Below are 18093 nucleotides of genomic sequence, written 5' to 3'. Positions count from 1 at the left end.
ACAGGGACATTTAGAAAGAATGTTTGACATCATATTGTTTTTATAATTTGGATTTGTTGACGTGATGATCTCACGTCAGCTGATTTCTATACAACAACAAACATTAAAATCATTAGAATCATTTGTCACTCGGCAGAGCCAAGATCTGGGATTATTTTACACAAATGACACATTTATTTGGTGCAGAGATGTTACAAGAGACACAGATTATTTCACCGCTGAGTTTTATGGGATTAGTCGACAGTTAGAGTTCCTTATTTTCTTCTCTTTTAATCTCTGATTTATTAACAGCTACAACTGCTAATGCAGAGGAAATCAGCACCTAAAATCAGCAGACACACACACACACACACACACACACGCTGGCACGCGCACACACGCGCACACACACACGGCGAGTTAACAAACTCTCATGTGATCAAGAATGGAAATGTCATTGGCAAAAATGTGGAATATTAATGGTCTCATATGTTTAAATTCCTATGATTAGTTTGAATAGATTATTTTAATCTGAGTCAGATTGACGTCATCATGACCGTGTGTGAGCTCCACAGTCTCTCGGACGTTTCCTTTTAAAAACCTGCCGTACTGCTCACAGCCGCCACCGCGTGGCAGTGTGGAGCACTCGCGGTGTTAGCGTTAGCGGCTTAGCTGCGCAGGCAGCAGACCCTTCTTGTACGCCAGCAGGGCGGCGCCGGTGACTCCGCACAGGAAGCCGGAGACGCCCACGAGCTTGAGGAGGCCGCCCACTGACGGCAGGTTCCTCTCCCAGAAGGTGGTGACAAACGGGAGCGCCGGCACCTCCTGGTGGAGGAGGGAGGGATTTATTATTCAGCGTCATCAGAGAAGGAAGACGGAGGAAGATTTTTCTGTTTCTGTTTCTCACCAAACTCTGAGGCTCTGACTGCCACACCTGACTCTGAGGGAGTTTACCCAGCACACACAAGACCTGCAGGAGGACACAGGAGAACACAGGAGGTCAGTGAGGAGGAGGAGGAGGAAGATACAAGACCTGCAGGAGGACACAGGAGAGGGTCAATCAGCAGACAGAGGAAGAGTGGGGAGGAGGATAAAGAGGAGGAGCTAAAGGAACTCTCTCTCTCTCTCTCTGTCTCTCTCACACTCTCTCTCTGTCTCTCTCTCTCACAGACACACAGTCTCTCTCTCTCTCTGTCTCACCTCTCTGGCCGCTCTCTCTCCAGCCTGAACAGCTCCTTCCATGTAACCGCTCCATTCTGTGGCTGTTTCTGTTCCTGCGAAATATAACCTGCCCACAGGCTCCCTCAGAACTCTGACACACACACACACACACACACACACACACACACACACACACAGTAAATTTAACATCAGTGCCATGAAGAATCAAATAACATACAATTGAAATTAAAGCTGTAAGCAGCGTTGTGTGGGACCTCGCAGCCGCCGCCGCCCCCACTCCCGCCAGCATGCCAGGTAAGACCTGGGCTCTGGGCTCTGGCCGGGTCACTTATCAAGCTTGTGAAGTTTAGTGCAGATTGGTCAATGTATGGCAATGTTACGGGTCACTTCCTGTCTGGGAAAACCTACTTCTTGTGTGCAGGTCATGACTTGCAGACATGTTCCAGACGGGTCCTTGGTCTCACATATCAAGTTTCAGGCCGATTGGTCAATGTTTGGCGAAGTTAAAGGGCACTTCCTGTTTCAATCGACCTACTTCCTGTGTGCAGGTCATGGCTTGCAGACGTGTTCAGGGCGGGCCCTTGGTACCACATATCAAGTTTTGACCTAATCGGTCAATGTATGGGCGAGTTACAGGGTACTTCCTGTGTCATGGCGAGTCGTCGAAATTCGCCAAAATTCCGATGGCTGCCGAGGCCACGCCTTTCTAGAACAATTTGACGTGTTTTTCGTGTTGCTACGATGAACGCCCTCAGACAAGTTTGTTCAGTTACGAAACTTGCGAAACACCAAGATGGACGCCGATTTCTTGTTCGTCTTGGGCCGAACAATCACCCCACCAAATTTCGGCCTGCTCCATAGGCATTTGACCTGTGGGGGCGCTACTGAGCCATTTTGTATTAGTTTTTTCCGCAATTCCATTCATTTATAAAATTCTTCGCCAGTTCTGATGTGCGTGCCAATTTCCGTCCGTTTTCACGCACGTTAAGGGGTCGTTGCGGCAAAAGAAAAATAATAGTAATTTTTAGAATTTCAATAGGTCCTCACACCACTGTGTGACTGCTCGGTCCCTAATTATGGTCTGTGCGTGTGCGTGTGTGTGTGTGCGTGTGTGTACCTGCCAAACTGTGTGAGGACCCCTGGTGGAAAGTAAGCGGTGTAGCAGCCTCCAGAATATTCCTCCTCGCTCCAGTTCTTCTCCTCGTAGTGAACCGGCTGAAACAAACAGGAAGTAACAAACCTTCACTGTTATTTAACGTGAACGTAAAAACAATATTGAAATATGTAAAGACATAAAAATAAAAACTAGCATCATGAAAGGAACGTCAGGGAGTGCAGCACTTTGTTCATTTACCAAACCAGTTATAGGGCACTTCCTGTTTCGCATGACCTACTTCCTGTGTGCAGGTCATGGCTTGCAGACATGTTCACCTATGACGTTTCGAGCAGATCGGTGCATGTATGGCGGAGTTACAGGGCACTTCCTGTTTTGTGGTGAATGGTTGCCGTGGCCACGCCCCCTTTGATGTGTTTTTTCTGTTTTATGACAGATTTAAAGGTGCAGTGCAGAGTTTCACACTCACGTGCAGAGCTTCCTCTGATCCAAGAACTTTACAGTAAATCTCACAGATTTTCTTCAACCTGAAAACAAACATCAAGTTTAATGTCATTAAATGTGTCTCTTTGTCTCTGTGTCCCTGATGTCCTCGTGTCCCTGTGTCCCTGATGTCCCTCACCTCTCCTCTCTGCTCAGATCACACAGTTTCCTGCACTTCCTCGCGAGGATGAATCTGAGGCAGAAATAAAAAGAAATCATTGTTATTATTATTATTGTTATTATTATTATTATTATTGTTATTGTTATTATTATTATTTTTTTTTGTTGTTATTATTATTGTTATTGTTATTATTACTAATGTTATTATTATTATATAGAATAGAATAGAATAGCCTTTATTGTCGTTATTTTGTGGACAACGAAATTTGGGTGCCACTCCCTTGGTGCAAAATACAAATATATAAATAACAATTTTAAAAGAGAAATAAAAATATTAACAATAAAATAAGAATAAGAAATGTTATTTGCATTTTTCCAGAAACTATGACTATGTATCGATAACGTGAGATAACAAAATATAGCAGCAGATAACAAAATATAGCAGCAAGATAACAAATATAGCAAATATATAGCAAATATATATATTATAGTATAATATAGTATTTTATATTATATTATAGTATAGTTTAGTATGGTACAGTATTTTATATCATATTACATTACATTACATTACATTATATTATTATTTACCCCATAATGGCAGGAACACTCCCATCAGGCTTTGTGTCATCCAGTGACAGACCAATGGGGGCGCCTTCATCCTCAATCACCATGCTGCCACAGTAACCTACACACACACACACACACACACACACACACACACACATAAATCTTATTATTTTATGTTCTTATTATTATGTATGAGTGGATTTTTATTTAGGTTTGTTTTGTTCTTAAAAAATAAAATTAAAGAAAGATTTTCTCAAAATCAGAGACTGAAAAACAAACGAAGCTGAAACATAATAACATAAACAACATAAAATAATAATAATATAAAAAACTTTACAGCAACTTTAATCAATAACTTCATTTACATCTTCTTCATTTAAATGCTTGATTCTGCATTTGAGTCTTTTATTTTGAAAGGAAGCAGAACAACATGAAAATAAAAGACCTTTTTTCCTCCAGAAGTTTTCTTTGTAGTAAACCATGCACTTGATGACGGAACCCATGGGCACGCGGTGGATCAGCTGGTTCCTCAGCGGCGGCAGCTCGGGGTTAAAGTGCATCTTCAGGTTCAGGCCAGGAGGGGTCGCCACAATCACGTACTTGGCCTGAGACACACACACACAGTGAGACAAAGTGCAACATGAGCCAAACAACCAGCAGGTGGCAGTAGAGACCCGTGTGTGTGTATGTGTGTGTGTGTGTGTGGTGTCCAGGTCTATTTGTTCTTGTCAAGTAAATGTAAATGTTTAACCAGAGAGCATGCTGGGAAAAATACTGCAGAGATAAAAGATTGAGCAGAGCAAAAACAGCTTTTTAACAAAGTGAAATAGTTTCACTTTTTTTTTTTCTTTTTTTTGCCTTTAAAAGAAAAGAAATGTCAAATAAAATCAAAACTTTGTCTTAATATGAAATTAAAGCTCACAGAAAACAACGCTTCAATCTTGTTGATTTAAAACTTGTAAACCACTCACTCTCCCACACACGCACACACACACACACACACTCACTCTCCCACACACACACACACACACACACACATACTTTCACACACACACACAGACACACACGCACACACACACACACACACACACACACACATACACACATACTTTCACACACACACACACACACGCAGACACACAGTTTTCTCTGTGGGCTTTGGTGTGGGAGAGTGAGTGGTTTACAGTGTGTGTGTGTCTCTGCTCTCCCTGAGTTCACGTCCTCACGTCCTCACGTCCTCACGTCCCCGTTTACCTTGTAGGTCTGTCCGTCCACCGTCTCCACCACCACGGCGTCTCCAGTCTGGTCGATCCTGTAAACCGGAGACTGAAGCTTCACTCGCTCTCCGAGCTCCTTCGCCATGCAGGCGCTGATCTGACCGGAGCCGCCCACGAACTTCCTCTCCTGCAGGCAGGGGCGGAGACAAAGGAGGAGGAGTTAGTCATGGAAGGGGAGGGGCTTATAGAAGAGTCACTGGTAATAATTATTGAGTTCTGTGTGAAGATGAACAAATCATTAAAAAGAAATCATCAGTGGGACCAGACACTGACGCTGTGCGGGCCAATTTTGGCCCACGAGCCACCAGTTGCTGACCACTGTTGTAAATGAGTCCGTGAAGAATCTTCTTCTAATTCTCTGTGTTTTCCATACGTCTGAGACAAGGAGGCGGAGCTTCAGACCGGACATGAGCACAGAGTCAGAGCTCACGTAAACACAAACCCAGTCCTCGGTCGTCATGGCGACAAACGAGAGATCGTTATACACACACACACACACACACACACACAGGGTCAGCACCTGTCCTCCATTGGTGGTGGAGAAGATCCTCATGGTTCCTCCACACTGCTTCACGTACCAGAGGAACCACAGAGCCGACACCTCGTGAGGTTCTGACGTCACGTTCACGTTGATGAAGAGTTTGGCGAACTGGTGAACGGTGCTGAAGAGGAAGAGGAAGAAGAAGAAGAAGAAGAAGAAGAAGAAGAAGAATGAAAGCAGCAGTTTTTTTTACAGTAGAAGCGCGTGGTGTAAACACGGCGTGGGACAGATCTGTCGCAGACATGATCTGACGTGATGGACGGGGGACACGTGGTCTCCGTGGTCTCACCGGGTCCAGCAGATCCTGTTGAAGAGCTCCTGCATGGTCATCTTGTCCCACTCCTCGGCGTGAGGAGCTCTCCACGGAGCCTCTCTGGGAATCTGACACACACATTCATCAGAGACGTGAGGACACGCGAGAGGACAGACATGAGGACAGGACAGCAGAGGAGATTCCCTCTGTCGTTACCTCTTGTCCCATCTGGTCCATCGTCCTCAGCAGGTTGTTCATGTCCAGCACGATGAAAGGATTCCACATGGGAGGAAAGGAACCTTTGAACGAGTACGACTTTCCCTGTGATGACAAACAACACACGGGCATCAACACTACACACACACTGTGTATGTATATATATATATATATATATATATATAAAGTGTGTGTGTACACAAAGTGAAGTGAAGTTCATGAGGATCCACAATAAAGATGATTCATCTTTAAAACAGTGTGGATGTGTTTTTGACCTTCAGTCGACCTTCAGTGACCTTCAGTGACCTTCAGTCGACCTTCAGTGACCTTCAGTCGACCTTCAGTCGACCTTCAGTGACCTTCAGTGACCTTCAGTCGACCTTCAGTGACCTTCAGTCGACCTTCAGTGACCTTCAGTGACCTTCAGTGACCTTCAGTCGACCTTCAGCGACTGTGATTTTTCTGAGTCAGGACACACAGTGATGAGACGCTCTTTATATGCCGGGATTATTGCTGTGTTTCTGTGTCTCTTCATAACTAATGAACAAACTGATGAAGAGAAGACGGCGACAGAGATGAATGAGTCCACGCTGTTGTCAGACAGACAGACAGACAGACAGTCTGTCTCATGCTCATGTTGTTTTGCTTCTGCACCTCATAAATCTATAAATCTGGAAGAAGTAAAAAACCCACAGACTTTAAACTTTGGTCTAAACTGTTACAGAGAAACCAGATCTGAGTCTTTATCTCACAGTCTGTAAACCACTCCCACACACGCACAAGCACACGCACAAGCACACGCACACACACGCACGCACACGCGCACACACACAACTGAGATATGTATTAAAGTTAGTGGACAATTGTAAGTGGAACAATCCCCCATGACAGTCTGAACAGCAGACGCAGACGTGTGTGGAATTGGATTGGGTGTGCATGGCAGACAGCTAGGTGGCGCTGTGATACATGTAGGAGCGCATGTGCAGAATCTTCCTTTAAACAGATTAGAGATCCTTCTGTGTTCAGTGATATTATCTGTACATTTATGGATATAATCCCACACGTGTGTGACGTAAACACGACGTGAGCAGATCCGAGCAGATCTTGCCAGTGTAGATGGAGCAGATCTTGCCAGTGTAGACGGAGCAGATCTTGCCAGTGTAGATGGAGCAGATCTTGCCAGTGTAGACGGAGCAGATCCAAGTTTGACCCTCTGGAGGGTGGTTTCAGATCTTTGTGTTTTTAAGGCACTTTTGTCATTTTTACCCACAAGCGTCGCCGTGTGAACGGGGCCTTAATCCACGAGTGGTAATCTTTGGTGTGAAGGAGGGAGATGAAGCTCGTCTGTTCCTCACACGTCTAGAATCGCTTCATTTCACTTATTTAGAGTGGAAATAAAAAACCTCACTATGATCATTATTGTTTATTCAGATTATTTGACATCCCGGGTCACGTGACCATCATCATCTCTGACAGTCTCATGAATAAACCCTGTGCTGCTGAGAGCTGCACACGCTGTTCGTTAGTCACTACTTTGCTGATAAGGGAAGCCAGCAGTGGCCCGATGGATTATAATCTGCCTCAGAAAAGCTGATTAGCCGCGCGGCTTGGATGAAAGCTATCGCCCTAATCACACAATGGCTCCACTCACTGCTCACACACTCACACACTGCTGCAGTCTGTGTCTGTGGTTAAGTTCACACTCATACACTCATAAAGACACTTTAAACACACACACACACACACACACACACACATATACATACACACACACACGCACGCACGCACACACACACACACATATACACACACACGCACACACACACACACACACACGCACGCACACACACACACACATATACACACGCACATATACATACACACACACACACACACGCACGCACGCACGCACGCACACACACACACAAACTTCTTCTTTTTCCATAACCTTTAATTCAAATCTTAGTCCTAAACCTTAACTAGTTCCTCAGAAATGAACTTCTGCTTCATTAGGACCAGGTTTCGGTCTCCATGAGGACGACTGGTCCTGACAAGATCAGTGTTTATGACAGAGAACACACACACACACACACACACACACACACACACAAACACAAACACAGTGGCTGACACTGATAGGAGTCAGCAGCTTTTAATGAGGTACGCTGCCATGGCAACCAGCCAGGAAGCAACAAGTGGTGTGTGTGTGTGTGTGTGTGTGTGTGTGTGTGTGTGTGTGTGTCTTTGAGTGGATCTTACAGAGATAGTCGCTAAGGAGACTATCTCTCTCTCTATCTCTCTCTCTCTCTCTCTCTCTCTTTTTTATGGACAAATAAACAACACAGAAGAGACAGAACTGCTGTGTGAGCAGCATTACAGAGAGAGGGCGGAGCTACAGTGAAGTGGTGGGCGGGTCATGAGCGACCGAAGCTCTGCCTGCTGAGTTTTTAATTATCTAACGTTAGACATTTACAATTGTTTTGTTGGATATCGACGCAGGAAAATTGGAGAACACGTTCCAGACGCCATCAGCCAATCAGCAGGCAGCTTTCTTAGCCCCGCCCATGGTCAGCATCACAAACAAAAAATTAGTCAGCGCAAACAAAATTCGGATGATTACAAACCAAAAGTGTCCTGTCCTGCCACAGGGGGGCGCTACATCAGCCTCACCACACAATCAGGGATTTCCTTCAGATTAACATTTATTTGTTTGTTGGTAGAAAGTCTGGAACGTTTCTTCTGAGAAAGAAGGGAGTGAACGCATGTCGTGTTTCACGTGAGAGAACACACGTACTCACAGAGTCAAAGTCTCTGAAGTTCTAACGACTGAAGTTCAGATAAGAAGATAAGTGATCTGCGAGCGACACACACACACACACACACACACACAGTCAAATCAAATCAGGTGGAGGACCACGTCTGTGATCTGGAACTAGAGGAGCAGGAGTAGCCCTCGATGGCCTGGGTCTCTTCCTTCAATGCTTTCAAGCACTCACAGAAAAAGGCAAAGTGCATTAGAGAAGTCCCTGAGGCCGAGATTAACGTCTGAAGACACTGATGCACGCGACAAAAGACGCCGTGAACTTCTCAGCAGAAACGACAGCACGTCTCAGGTGTTTCAGACGGATCAGAGCCGCGTTTGTCGAGGATAACGTTTGTGTTATTTCCTGGAAACATTCACGGATCAGTCGAACACTCACATTGACGTAATGCACCAGGTTCTCCTCCTCGTTGACTTTGTAGGTCTTTACGTTGTATTCTCTGGCCAATCGGAGGATGCGGTTCTGAGTTGGTCCGACATAAGCCCCGCCCAGATCGACCCACTTTGTCTCCTTATTCTAAAAAACAAAAAAAACAAACAAACAAACAAACAATGAAACATATAAATCACAGATGCTCTGTAAGGAGTACCACCAGGATCTGTCCTGGATCCGTTAGTTTTTGGGGTTTATTTATGGTGTTGAGTTTCACCTCCATGCAGATGACACTTTACTCTACACACCACACTTCTGTTATACTAAATGACTTCTATCTCCTCACAGTATGGGCGTCGTCATCGTCAGCTGCACTTACAGCAGCAGCAGATGAAGCTCCTGAAGACGATCCAGAGGTCACATTTATTTTCCTGACGTCTACATACTTCTCACATCAGCGTTTGTTTGGATGTCCTTGAAATAGAAGATCTTTCCACTGCATGGACTGACTTTCTGTATCTGGACCCAGGAAAACCAGCCGGATCTGCTTCAGAACCACCCTGGTGTGCGTCCACCATGACTTCCTGACGCCATATTCCATCTGTGGTCCGTCACCATGTGGTGAACACCACCAGTGTTTCCTTGGGTGGTGGCTGTGGCAGGACCGTCAGATGACCCGTGGCAGGACCTCGGGTCATTCACCTGCCAACTGTTACACAGCTGATAAAGCTGGAACAATCCTGTCAGCATGAAGGTCTTTGGGGGCTAAAACCCCGTTTTTCTACAGATGTTTGGTAAAATGTACTAATTTGATCAAGTAATGAATGAAATAATTCAATTAGTATCACAGACGTTTTTAATGCCTGACAAGTTTCATTGACCTGGTTTTACTTCTTCACAAGCTAAGTTTCCGGAAGAGTACCAAAACAATCGGCCCCAACCGTCTCTGGCACCGTCCCCTCGAGGGACCAGACCAGTTAGACCGTCACCGCCCACAGCCCCCACCGACCAAGGAAAGGTTCTGTTATCAGTCCAAATGCAGGCCTGACCCAGGACTTTACCGTTTGTACCATGATGGAAACACAACTGCAGCCGACCTCTGACCTGTGTACAGGTGAGGTGCAGCAGGTTTACCTGAACAGTGAAGGTACGACCGCCGACGCGATCCCTGGCCTCCAGCACCACAGGACTCAGCCCGTGAGCTTTCAACAGCTTGGCTGCACATAAACCTGCAGATGCACAAACACACAAACACACAAACACACACAGACATGAAGAGTTTACACAGACATCAAACAAGGGCGAGAAAACTGTCAAACTCTGACAAACGTTCATCTTTTAATCCTCCTCTTTTTTTAAGCTCACAACTCTTTCTCTGAAAAAAGGGATTAAAACAGGATTATCTATCTGGCATTTGCCTTTTCTTTCTTTTTTCTTGAATGGCTTGTTTTGAAATCGAGGAATCTATGGGAGGAGGGAGGAGGGGGGAGGGAGAAGGGAGAAGGGAGGAGGGGGGAGGGGGGAGGGAGAAGGGAGGAGGTCAAATTTTTGCCACCGCAGGAAAGAAAGAGAGAAAACACTTTCACTACAAACCACAGGCCAGCTGATGTGCTGATGGTGTGAGGGCAGAGGAAAGAACATTCATACTGTGTTTACTGTCATTTATGTCACAGCCACACACACACACACACACATTTCTATTAATATACATGACATCATATCTGATAAAAGAATGACCTTAAATGAGGTAAACTAAACGTGACTAAAACTTTCACATATAGAAATGACTAAAACGTGACTAAAACTATCACATATAGAAATTACTAAAACGTGACTAAAACTATCACATATAGAAATGACTAAAACGTGACTAAAACTATCACATATAGAAATGACTAAAACGTGACTAAAACTATCACATATAGAAATGACTAAAGCGTGACTAAAACTATCACATATAGAAATGACTAAAGCGTGATTAAAACTATCACATATAGAAATGACTAAAGCGTGACTAAAACTATCACATATAGAAATGACTAAAGCGTGATTAAAACTATCACATATAGAAATGACTAAAACGTGACTAAAACTATCACATATAGAAATGACTAAAATGTGACTAAATCTATCATACACAGAAATTACTAAAACGTGACTAAAACTATCACATATAGAAATGACTAAAATGTGACTAAAACTATCACATATAGAAATGACTAAAACTATCACATATAGAAATGACTAAAACGTGACTAAAACTATCACACATAGAAATGACTAAAACGTGACTAAATCTATCATACACAGAAATGACTAAAACGTGACTAAAACTATCACATATAGAAAAGACTAAAATGTGACTAAAACTATCACATAGAAATGACTAAAATGTGACTAAAACTATCACATAGAAATGACTAAAATGTGACTAAAACTATCACATATAGAAATGACTAAAACTATCACATATAGAAATGACTAAAACGTGACTAAAACTATCACATATAGAAATGACTAAAACGTGACTAAATCTATCATACACAGAAATGACTAAAACGTGACTAAAACTATCACATATAGAAATGACTAAAATGTGACTAAAACTATCACATATAGAAATGACTAAAACTATCACATATAGAAATGACTAAAACGTGACTAAAACTATCACACATAGAAATGACTAAAACGTGACTAAATCTATCATACACAGAAATGACTAAAACGTGACTAAAACTATCACATATAGAAATGACTAAAATGTGACTAAAACTATCACATAGAAATGACTAAAACGTGACTAAAACTATCACATAGAAATGACTAAAACGTGACTAAAACTATCACATATAGAAATGACTAAAATGTGACTAAAACTATCACATAGAAATGACTAAAACGTGACTAAAACTATCACATAGAAATGACTAAAATGTGACTAAAACTATCACATAGAAATGACTAAAATGTGACTAAAACTATCACACATAGAAATGACTAAAACGTGACTAAAACTATCACACATAGAAATGACTAAAACGTGACTAAAACTATCACATAGAAATGACTAAAATGTGACTAAAACTATCACACATAGAAATGACTAAAACGTGACTAAAACTATCACATAGAAATGACTAAAACATGACTAAAACTATCACACATAGAAATGACTAAAACGTGACTAAAACTATCACACATAGAAATGACTAAAACGTGACTAAAACTATCACATATAGAAATGACTAAAACGTGACTAAAACTAATAAGTGTTTTAGTCCAAAAGACTAAAACTAAGACTAAATCTAAAATGGCTGCCAAAAACAACACTGCTCAGCAGGCGTCCACATCTGTGTCAATGTTTTCCTGCCCTTCACCCTGGATTCTCTTCATTCTAACCAACACTGAAACAGATTTGACCCTGTGTTACACAACGACAGTGAGCGTAAACACACTCAGCCTCCATCATTTCATATCAATAAATATCAGCATATAAATACAATCTGCACCCCTATGTGTCCTTTTTAAATGATATAGGAGATAAATGTGGATATAAAGATGCACACAGGTTGTTTCTCTGGACTCATGAAATGTTTGAGAGTGACAAATACACTGTAAAATAAAATATAATCTACTGTTTATCATCTGTATTACATCAAAATACACTTATTACCTTTCATTTCCGATAGAACATGCTTTACTTTCACAGAGATTGACTGGCAAATAATGATCTATTCTATACATCCAAAAAGAGACTGGCTGCCAAATAATGATCTATTCTATACACCCACAAAGAGACTGGCTGCCAAATTATGATCTATTCTATACACCCACAAAGAGACTGGCTGCCAAATAATGATCTATTCTATACGTCCACAAAGAGACTGGCTGCCAAATAATGATCTATTCTATACATCCACAAAGAGACTGGCTGCCAAATAATGATCTATTCTATACGTCCACAAAGAGACTGGCTGCCAAATAATGATCTATTCTATACGTCCACAAAGAGACTGGCTGCCAAATAATGATCTATTCTATACGTCCACAAAGAAGTAGAATTTTGTCAATTCCATTTTTAATTTCTAATCAACATACTGTATATATAATATTTAGTGTATTTCACACATTTATTTAATATTATAAATATGATGATTATCAAACAGCCTTTAAAAGCAGGAAAAGTCACAGATACAGACATAATGTGCATATGCTGTGGTGAAAGCATGAACGTGTGAAGCCGAGCAGACTAAAGGTCAGTCTGTCGTCGTCTTTGACAACAAACAGCTTCTGTCTTCAGCGACGATCAGAATTGATTGAGATTACGTCTCATTTTCCTTGTTTTTCCCTCAAACACAAAACCCTTTCATCTCAGCACACAAACTTTAATAACTCCATCATCATTTCAAAGGGTTTTAGTCATATTATTATGACTAGAATGAGAAATAAGTACATGTCTATTTGATTTACCTTTGAAATTTATACATATGTATATGTGTGTGTGTGTGTGTGTGTGTGTGTGTGTGTGTGTGCGTGTGTGTGTGTGTGAATTCATCAGCTGCTTGTGATCAGACCAGAAAAGTAAACATGAGGTCTGAAGACAGTGAAGCATAAAGAAAGAATGAGAGAGACAGACAGACAGACAGTCAGACAGACAGACAGACAGACAGACAGTCAGACAGACGTCATTTTCACTGCACCACTCACAAATGTTCACTGAGCTGCTCAGAATCACCCTCTCACATCTCTCCACCTCTTGTTCTTTTCATGTGTTGCTGCGTTTGATGATTTAGTTCAAATCCAAGTAGAAGAAATGGTCCACACTGAATAGACTTCAGTGTTTCAGAGTGTGGGTGAATGTGTGTCTCCTGCTTCACCATCACTGCTCCTCACTCATCCACATCAGCACCTTCAGGCTCTGATTGACCTAATAATCCACTTCTTCTGCTTCTCAGACACGTGAAAGGGAAACAGACGTAACCTTGACAACACTTTGTGATTTGGCTTCTAATGCAAATCTGAACAAAGACGTTCAAAAGCTGAAGTCACAAAATCAGACATTTGAATCCAGCAGTGGATCAACAACTCCTGTGTGTGTGTGTGTGTGTGTGTGTGCGTGTGAGTGTGTGTGTGTGTGTGAGAGACGTTAAAATCACTGGTTTTCTCTGTGGGCTTTGGTGTGGGAGAGTGAGTGGTTTATAAAAGTCTGTCTCACAGTGAGATAAAGACGTGATCACGTTCTTAAAGATATAACAAACACAAGCAGATCTCATCATGTGAGTCTTCTTCAGTGGCTGAAACCTGTTTTTCCTCCTCATGTCTCATCATCATCATCATCATCATCACTCAGAGTGAAAATAAAAATAAATCATGAGCTTTTGATTGTCTGTGAGTCTCTTCATGCTCCACAGTCTGAGACATGTTAAACTTGTGAATGTGAAATTTACTCTGACGTGTGTGTGTGTGTGTGTGTGTGTGTGTGTGTGTGTGTGTGTGTGTGCGCAGGAACACAAAACTCAATAGCAGCTGAGTGACAAGTGAGCCTCTTAAACCAGGTCTCTAAAAGGCTGAGTATTGATCCGGGGAGGGGGAGACATTTGCCAGACGCACAGCAATCACATGTTCTCAGAACACTCACACACTCATGGCTGTTTACGAAGCGAGGAGCAATATCGACACGCAATCACCCGCTGGATTGAAATTCAGGCACAGACGAGACACGAGAGACGACGCAGAGACACAAGAACACTGAGGACGAGGACACGATCCACTCAGCAGATAAAACACAAAACATTTGTGGTTTGTCACGAGGTTTGTCAGCAGGTGTGTTTAGAATGAAGCGGCGTCACAAACATCACGATAACCGCTAACATTTAACAGTTAAGCATTTAGCAGACTTACAAGAGAGGAACAAGCTACATACAAGAAGTGGACTGACAGAGGGGGAGAGTGCAGGGGAGGGGCTAAGGTGCAGGGGAGGGGCTAAGGTGCGTGCGAGCACAGAAGATGCTCTTCGAAGAGCTGGGTTTTCAGAGCTTCTTCCTGTTCTGGTAGCGCTCGGTAGCTCATTCCACCAGCGTGCAACGACACATGAGAAGAGTGTGGATTGTCTTGTGCGGGTTGTTGGCACCGCCAGACCACAATCCTTGGATGAACAAAGCAGTCGAGAGGTAACATGAGCCTTTACAAGAGCATTTCAGGCGGTGGGAGCAGACCCATGAAGCACTTTGTAGGCTAGTATCAGTGATTTGAATTTGATGCAGGCAGCTAAGAGTAGCCAGTGGAGCTAAGTAGAACATTCGCAGTTGAGGGTTAAGATCGGCACCTCTGAAACTAAGGCCACGGTTCTCAGCCGGAAAAGGGTGGATAACCCACTGCGGGCCGGGGGAGAGGTCCTGCCCCAAGTGGTGTTTAAGTATCTCCTGGATTGTGGAAGTGTCGCTCCACTGGTCTGTTGAGGTGAAGATGTAGCTGAGGTGGATTTCCTGTTCCATCTACACTCCGCCCCTTACCTACGGTCATGAGCTTTGCTTAATGACCGGAAGAACAAGATTGTGAACACAGGTGGCCAAAATGAGTTTCCTCCACAGGGTAGCCGAGCTCAGCCTTAGAGACATGAGGAGCTTGGACTCCTCACCCTCCTCCACACACAGAGCCAGCTGATGTGGTTCAGGCCTCCTGGATGCCTCCCTGCAGGCAGGTGTTTTGGCCATGTCCTTCCGGGAATAGACCTTGGAGGCGACCCAGGTCACGGTGGAAGGATTATATTTCAAGAGTAAAGTGGTGGGGATGAAGACCAGCACCTCCATTTACATGTCATTTAGCAGACGCTTTTATCCAAAGCGACTTACAATGGAATTGAGTACAATCAGCCTGGGGTGAAGTCGAACTTGCGACCATTGCAACCATGATGTCTTTCGCACACAGGGTACCGGTCTTAACCACTGAGCCACTCCACCTCCAAATCTGAAATCTGCCAAGGTTTTTTCAGCTGGAAAAGGGGTGGATTGCCACCTCCTGGTCAGGAGTGAGACCCTGCCTCAGGTGGAGGAGTTTAAGTATCTTCTGGATTGGGGCCTGGTGTCTGCAGTGATGTGGACACTCAACTGGTCTGTCATGAGCTTTGGGTAATGACCGACAGAACAAGGCAGCCAATAATGAGTTTCCTCTGCTCGTCCTTAGAGAGAAGGGGAAGAGCTTGGAGTAGAACCTGCTGCTGAGGTGGTTCAGGTTCTGGTGAGGATGCCTCCTGACATTCTGGGAGGAGACCTTGGGGCCGACCCAGGAAAGACTGGAGGGATGACTTTTAAACCATAGAGATGTCCGCTTAATGCTAACCGTGACATTCTTGATTGTGAAATTGGAGCACAAGGATTTAGAACCAGCTAACGCAGTGAACTCCACTCTCCTCAGAAGTTTCAGTCAGAACTGGAAACGTTGTCACACCGATTAAAGACTTTATAAGTGAGAGAATGTTTGGTTTGTTTGAAATGTTTGAAACAGTTTTCTTATGTTTCAACAGATTGACTGACATTTGTTTATTTATTTCACTTAATTTACAATAGACAAAAAAGTATGCATGGGAAAATAACACCTAAATTCTTAGTGTTATAATAATAACTTATCATCACCTGTATATGATTACATTATATTTATAAAAACCTTTAGTCAACAGAGAGAGAGATGTTGATAATTAAGTCGTCAGTGAAGACAGAGCAGGGTTGTGTTTAGAGAGGTCAACAGACAGGAAGAGGGTGGGATGGCAGAGAGAACTTCCTGTGGAGGGAGAGAGAGCGAGAGAGAGAGAGAGGGAGGGGGAGGAGCTCACGACCTTTGAAAACATGTAGATTAACTTCAGTGACACAGAGTGACCACACGAGGCAGCAGAGGACCAGCAGCTAAGATCCCTGTGTCTCAGTGTTACACTCAGTGTTACATCATCACAGGTGGAGCTGACTCCGCCTCCTCCAGGTCAGCAGTTATAGTTTTAAAGGGGCATTCCTCTTAAAAAAGACTTTGATAATTATTCCAATCAAATAATTATTTTACCTATTAAAGTGTTTAATGACTTAATGTCAAACGTCTCACTGTGTGTGTGTGTGTGTGAGAGTCAGGGTCACATGATCACATGGTCACATGATCACAGGTCAAACTCCAGGTTCTTATCTGTGGGTGTAAATATGCAGAAGTGAGAGCTTGATGTGTTTCTGCTTTCAGAACGAAAATAAACCTCCTCTAAGCCAGAATGTCTCCTCTAAATGTCCTCGTGCAGGGACATGACTGTGATGCATGTCCACTCGTCCTCAGACAGTCTGACCTTTGTCTCACTCCTCATGTCTTTGTTGCTGCTGCAAATGAGATGAAACAAGGACAAGGCTCCCTCTCTCTGTCCTCTCTCTCTCTGTCTTCTCTCTCTGTCCTCTCTCTCTCTGTCTTCTCTCTCTGTCCTCTCTCTCTGTCTTCTCCTGCATGTCCTCTCTCTCCTGCGGGTCCTCTGCCTGACAGTCACAAACGTTTAGCGTCTCCTCTGCTGCCCCTCGAGGCTCGTGCGGCTCCTGACAGACAGAGACACGCCCCCTCCTCGTCTCAGGCGTCCTCTGATTGGACACTGATTGTTATATGTGGATCTCATTGTGAGGCGGCAAAGGGCAGCGGTGTCATTACGAGCAGCTAATGTGACACAGGAGCAGAGGAGGCGGCCGCGTGATTACGTTAGCCGCGTGATTACGTTAGCCGCGTGATTACGTTAGCCGCGTGATTACGTTAGCCGTCGTTTACTGATTTGAGAGATTTGAAGTGACACTGATTTCAATTCTCAGAGGACAGACAAGCACTCGGACGTCGTGTCCAGAGGGACAGGAAGCACGGACGTCTGTCAAGTCACCTGAACGTCTCAGTGTGAGGACACAACGGTGAGACGGGGACATCAGTCTGATTCTGGACAAACACCTGCATCACATGTCCAAAAAATAAAAAAAATATTCCTGGAAAAGTTTTGAAGTTCCAGAGAAATGTTTTCCAGGCCTGGAAATAGTTTGGGATTAAGTGTAAAAAGTTTTGGAATCAAAAGAAATGGAACAGAAAGAAGACGGAACATGTGACATAAACTTGGCTCCACCCTCCAGGTGAAACGTCAAATAAAAACTTGGAAAATTCCGACT

At 43.4% G+C, this 18093-nt stretch overlaps 1 protein-coding gene across 1 annotated transcript in view; it reads right to left on the bottom strand.

Annotated features, from left to right (window-relative positions):
- Positions 1 to 17: 17 nt before the first annotated feature.
- The window catches only part of mao (monoamine oxidase), an 18960-nt gene continuing 884 nt past the window's right edge, over positions 18 to 18093 (bottom strand). The window contains exons 2-15 of the mRNA XM_058622665.1: positions 10064 to 10158; positions 8936 to 9073; positions 5736 to 5840; positions 5556 to 5647; positions 5246 to 5387; positions 4703 to 4852; positions 3894 to 4053; positions 3470 to 3566; positions 2898 to 2951; positions 2745 to 2802; positions 2279 to 2376; positions 1180 to 1291; positions 887 to 949; positions 18 to 804 (exon numbers count right to left, since the gene is read on the bottom strand). Of these exons, the coding sequence (XP_058478648.1) occupies positions 640 to 804; positions 887 to 949; positions 1180 to 1291; positions 2279 to 2376; positions 2745 to 2802; positions 2898 to 2951; positions 3470 to 3566; positions 3894 to 4053; positions 4703 to 4852; positions 5246 to 5387; positions 5556 to 5647; positions 5736 to 5840; positions 8936 to 9073; positions 10064 to 10158 (1529 nt within the window). The 3' untranslated portion in view covers positions 18 to 639. The remainder of the gene's footprint in view (positions 805 to 886; positions 950 to 1179; positions 1292 to 2278; positions 2377 to 2744; positions 2803 to 2897; positions 2952 to 3469; positions 3567 to 3893; positions 4054 to 4702; positions 4853 to 5245; positions 5388 to 5555; positions 5648 to 5735; positions 5841 to 8935; positions 9074 to 10063; positions 10159 to 18093) is intronic.

This window comes from Solea solea, chromosome 2 (genome assembly GCF_958295425.1).
Source record: "Solea solea chromosome 2, fSolSol10.1, whole genome shotgun sequence".
Classification (NCBI taxonomy): Eukaryota; Metazoa; Chordata; class Actinopteri; order Pleuronectiformes; family Soleidae; genus Solea; species Solea solea.
Note: the sequence above shows the minus strand (reverse complement) of the source record. Positions and strands in the feature narration are given on the sequence as shown.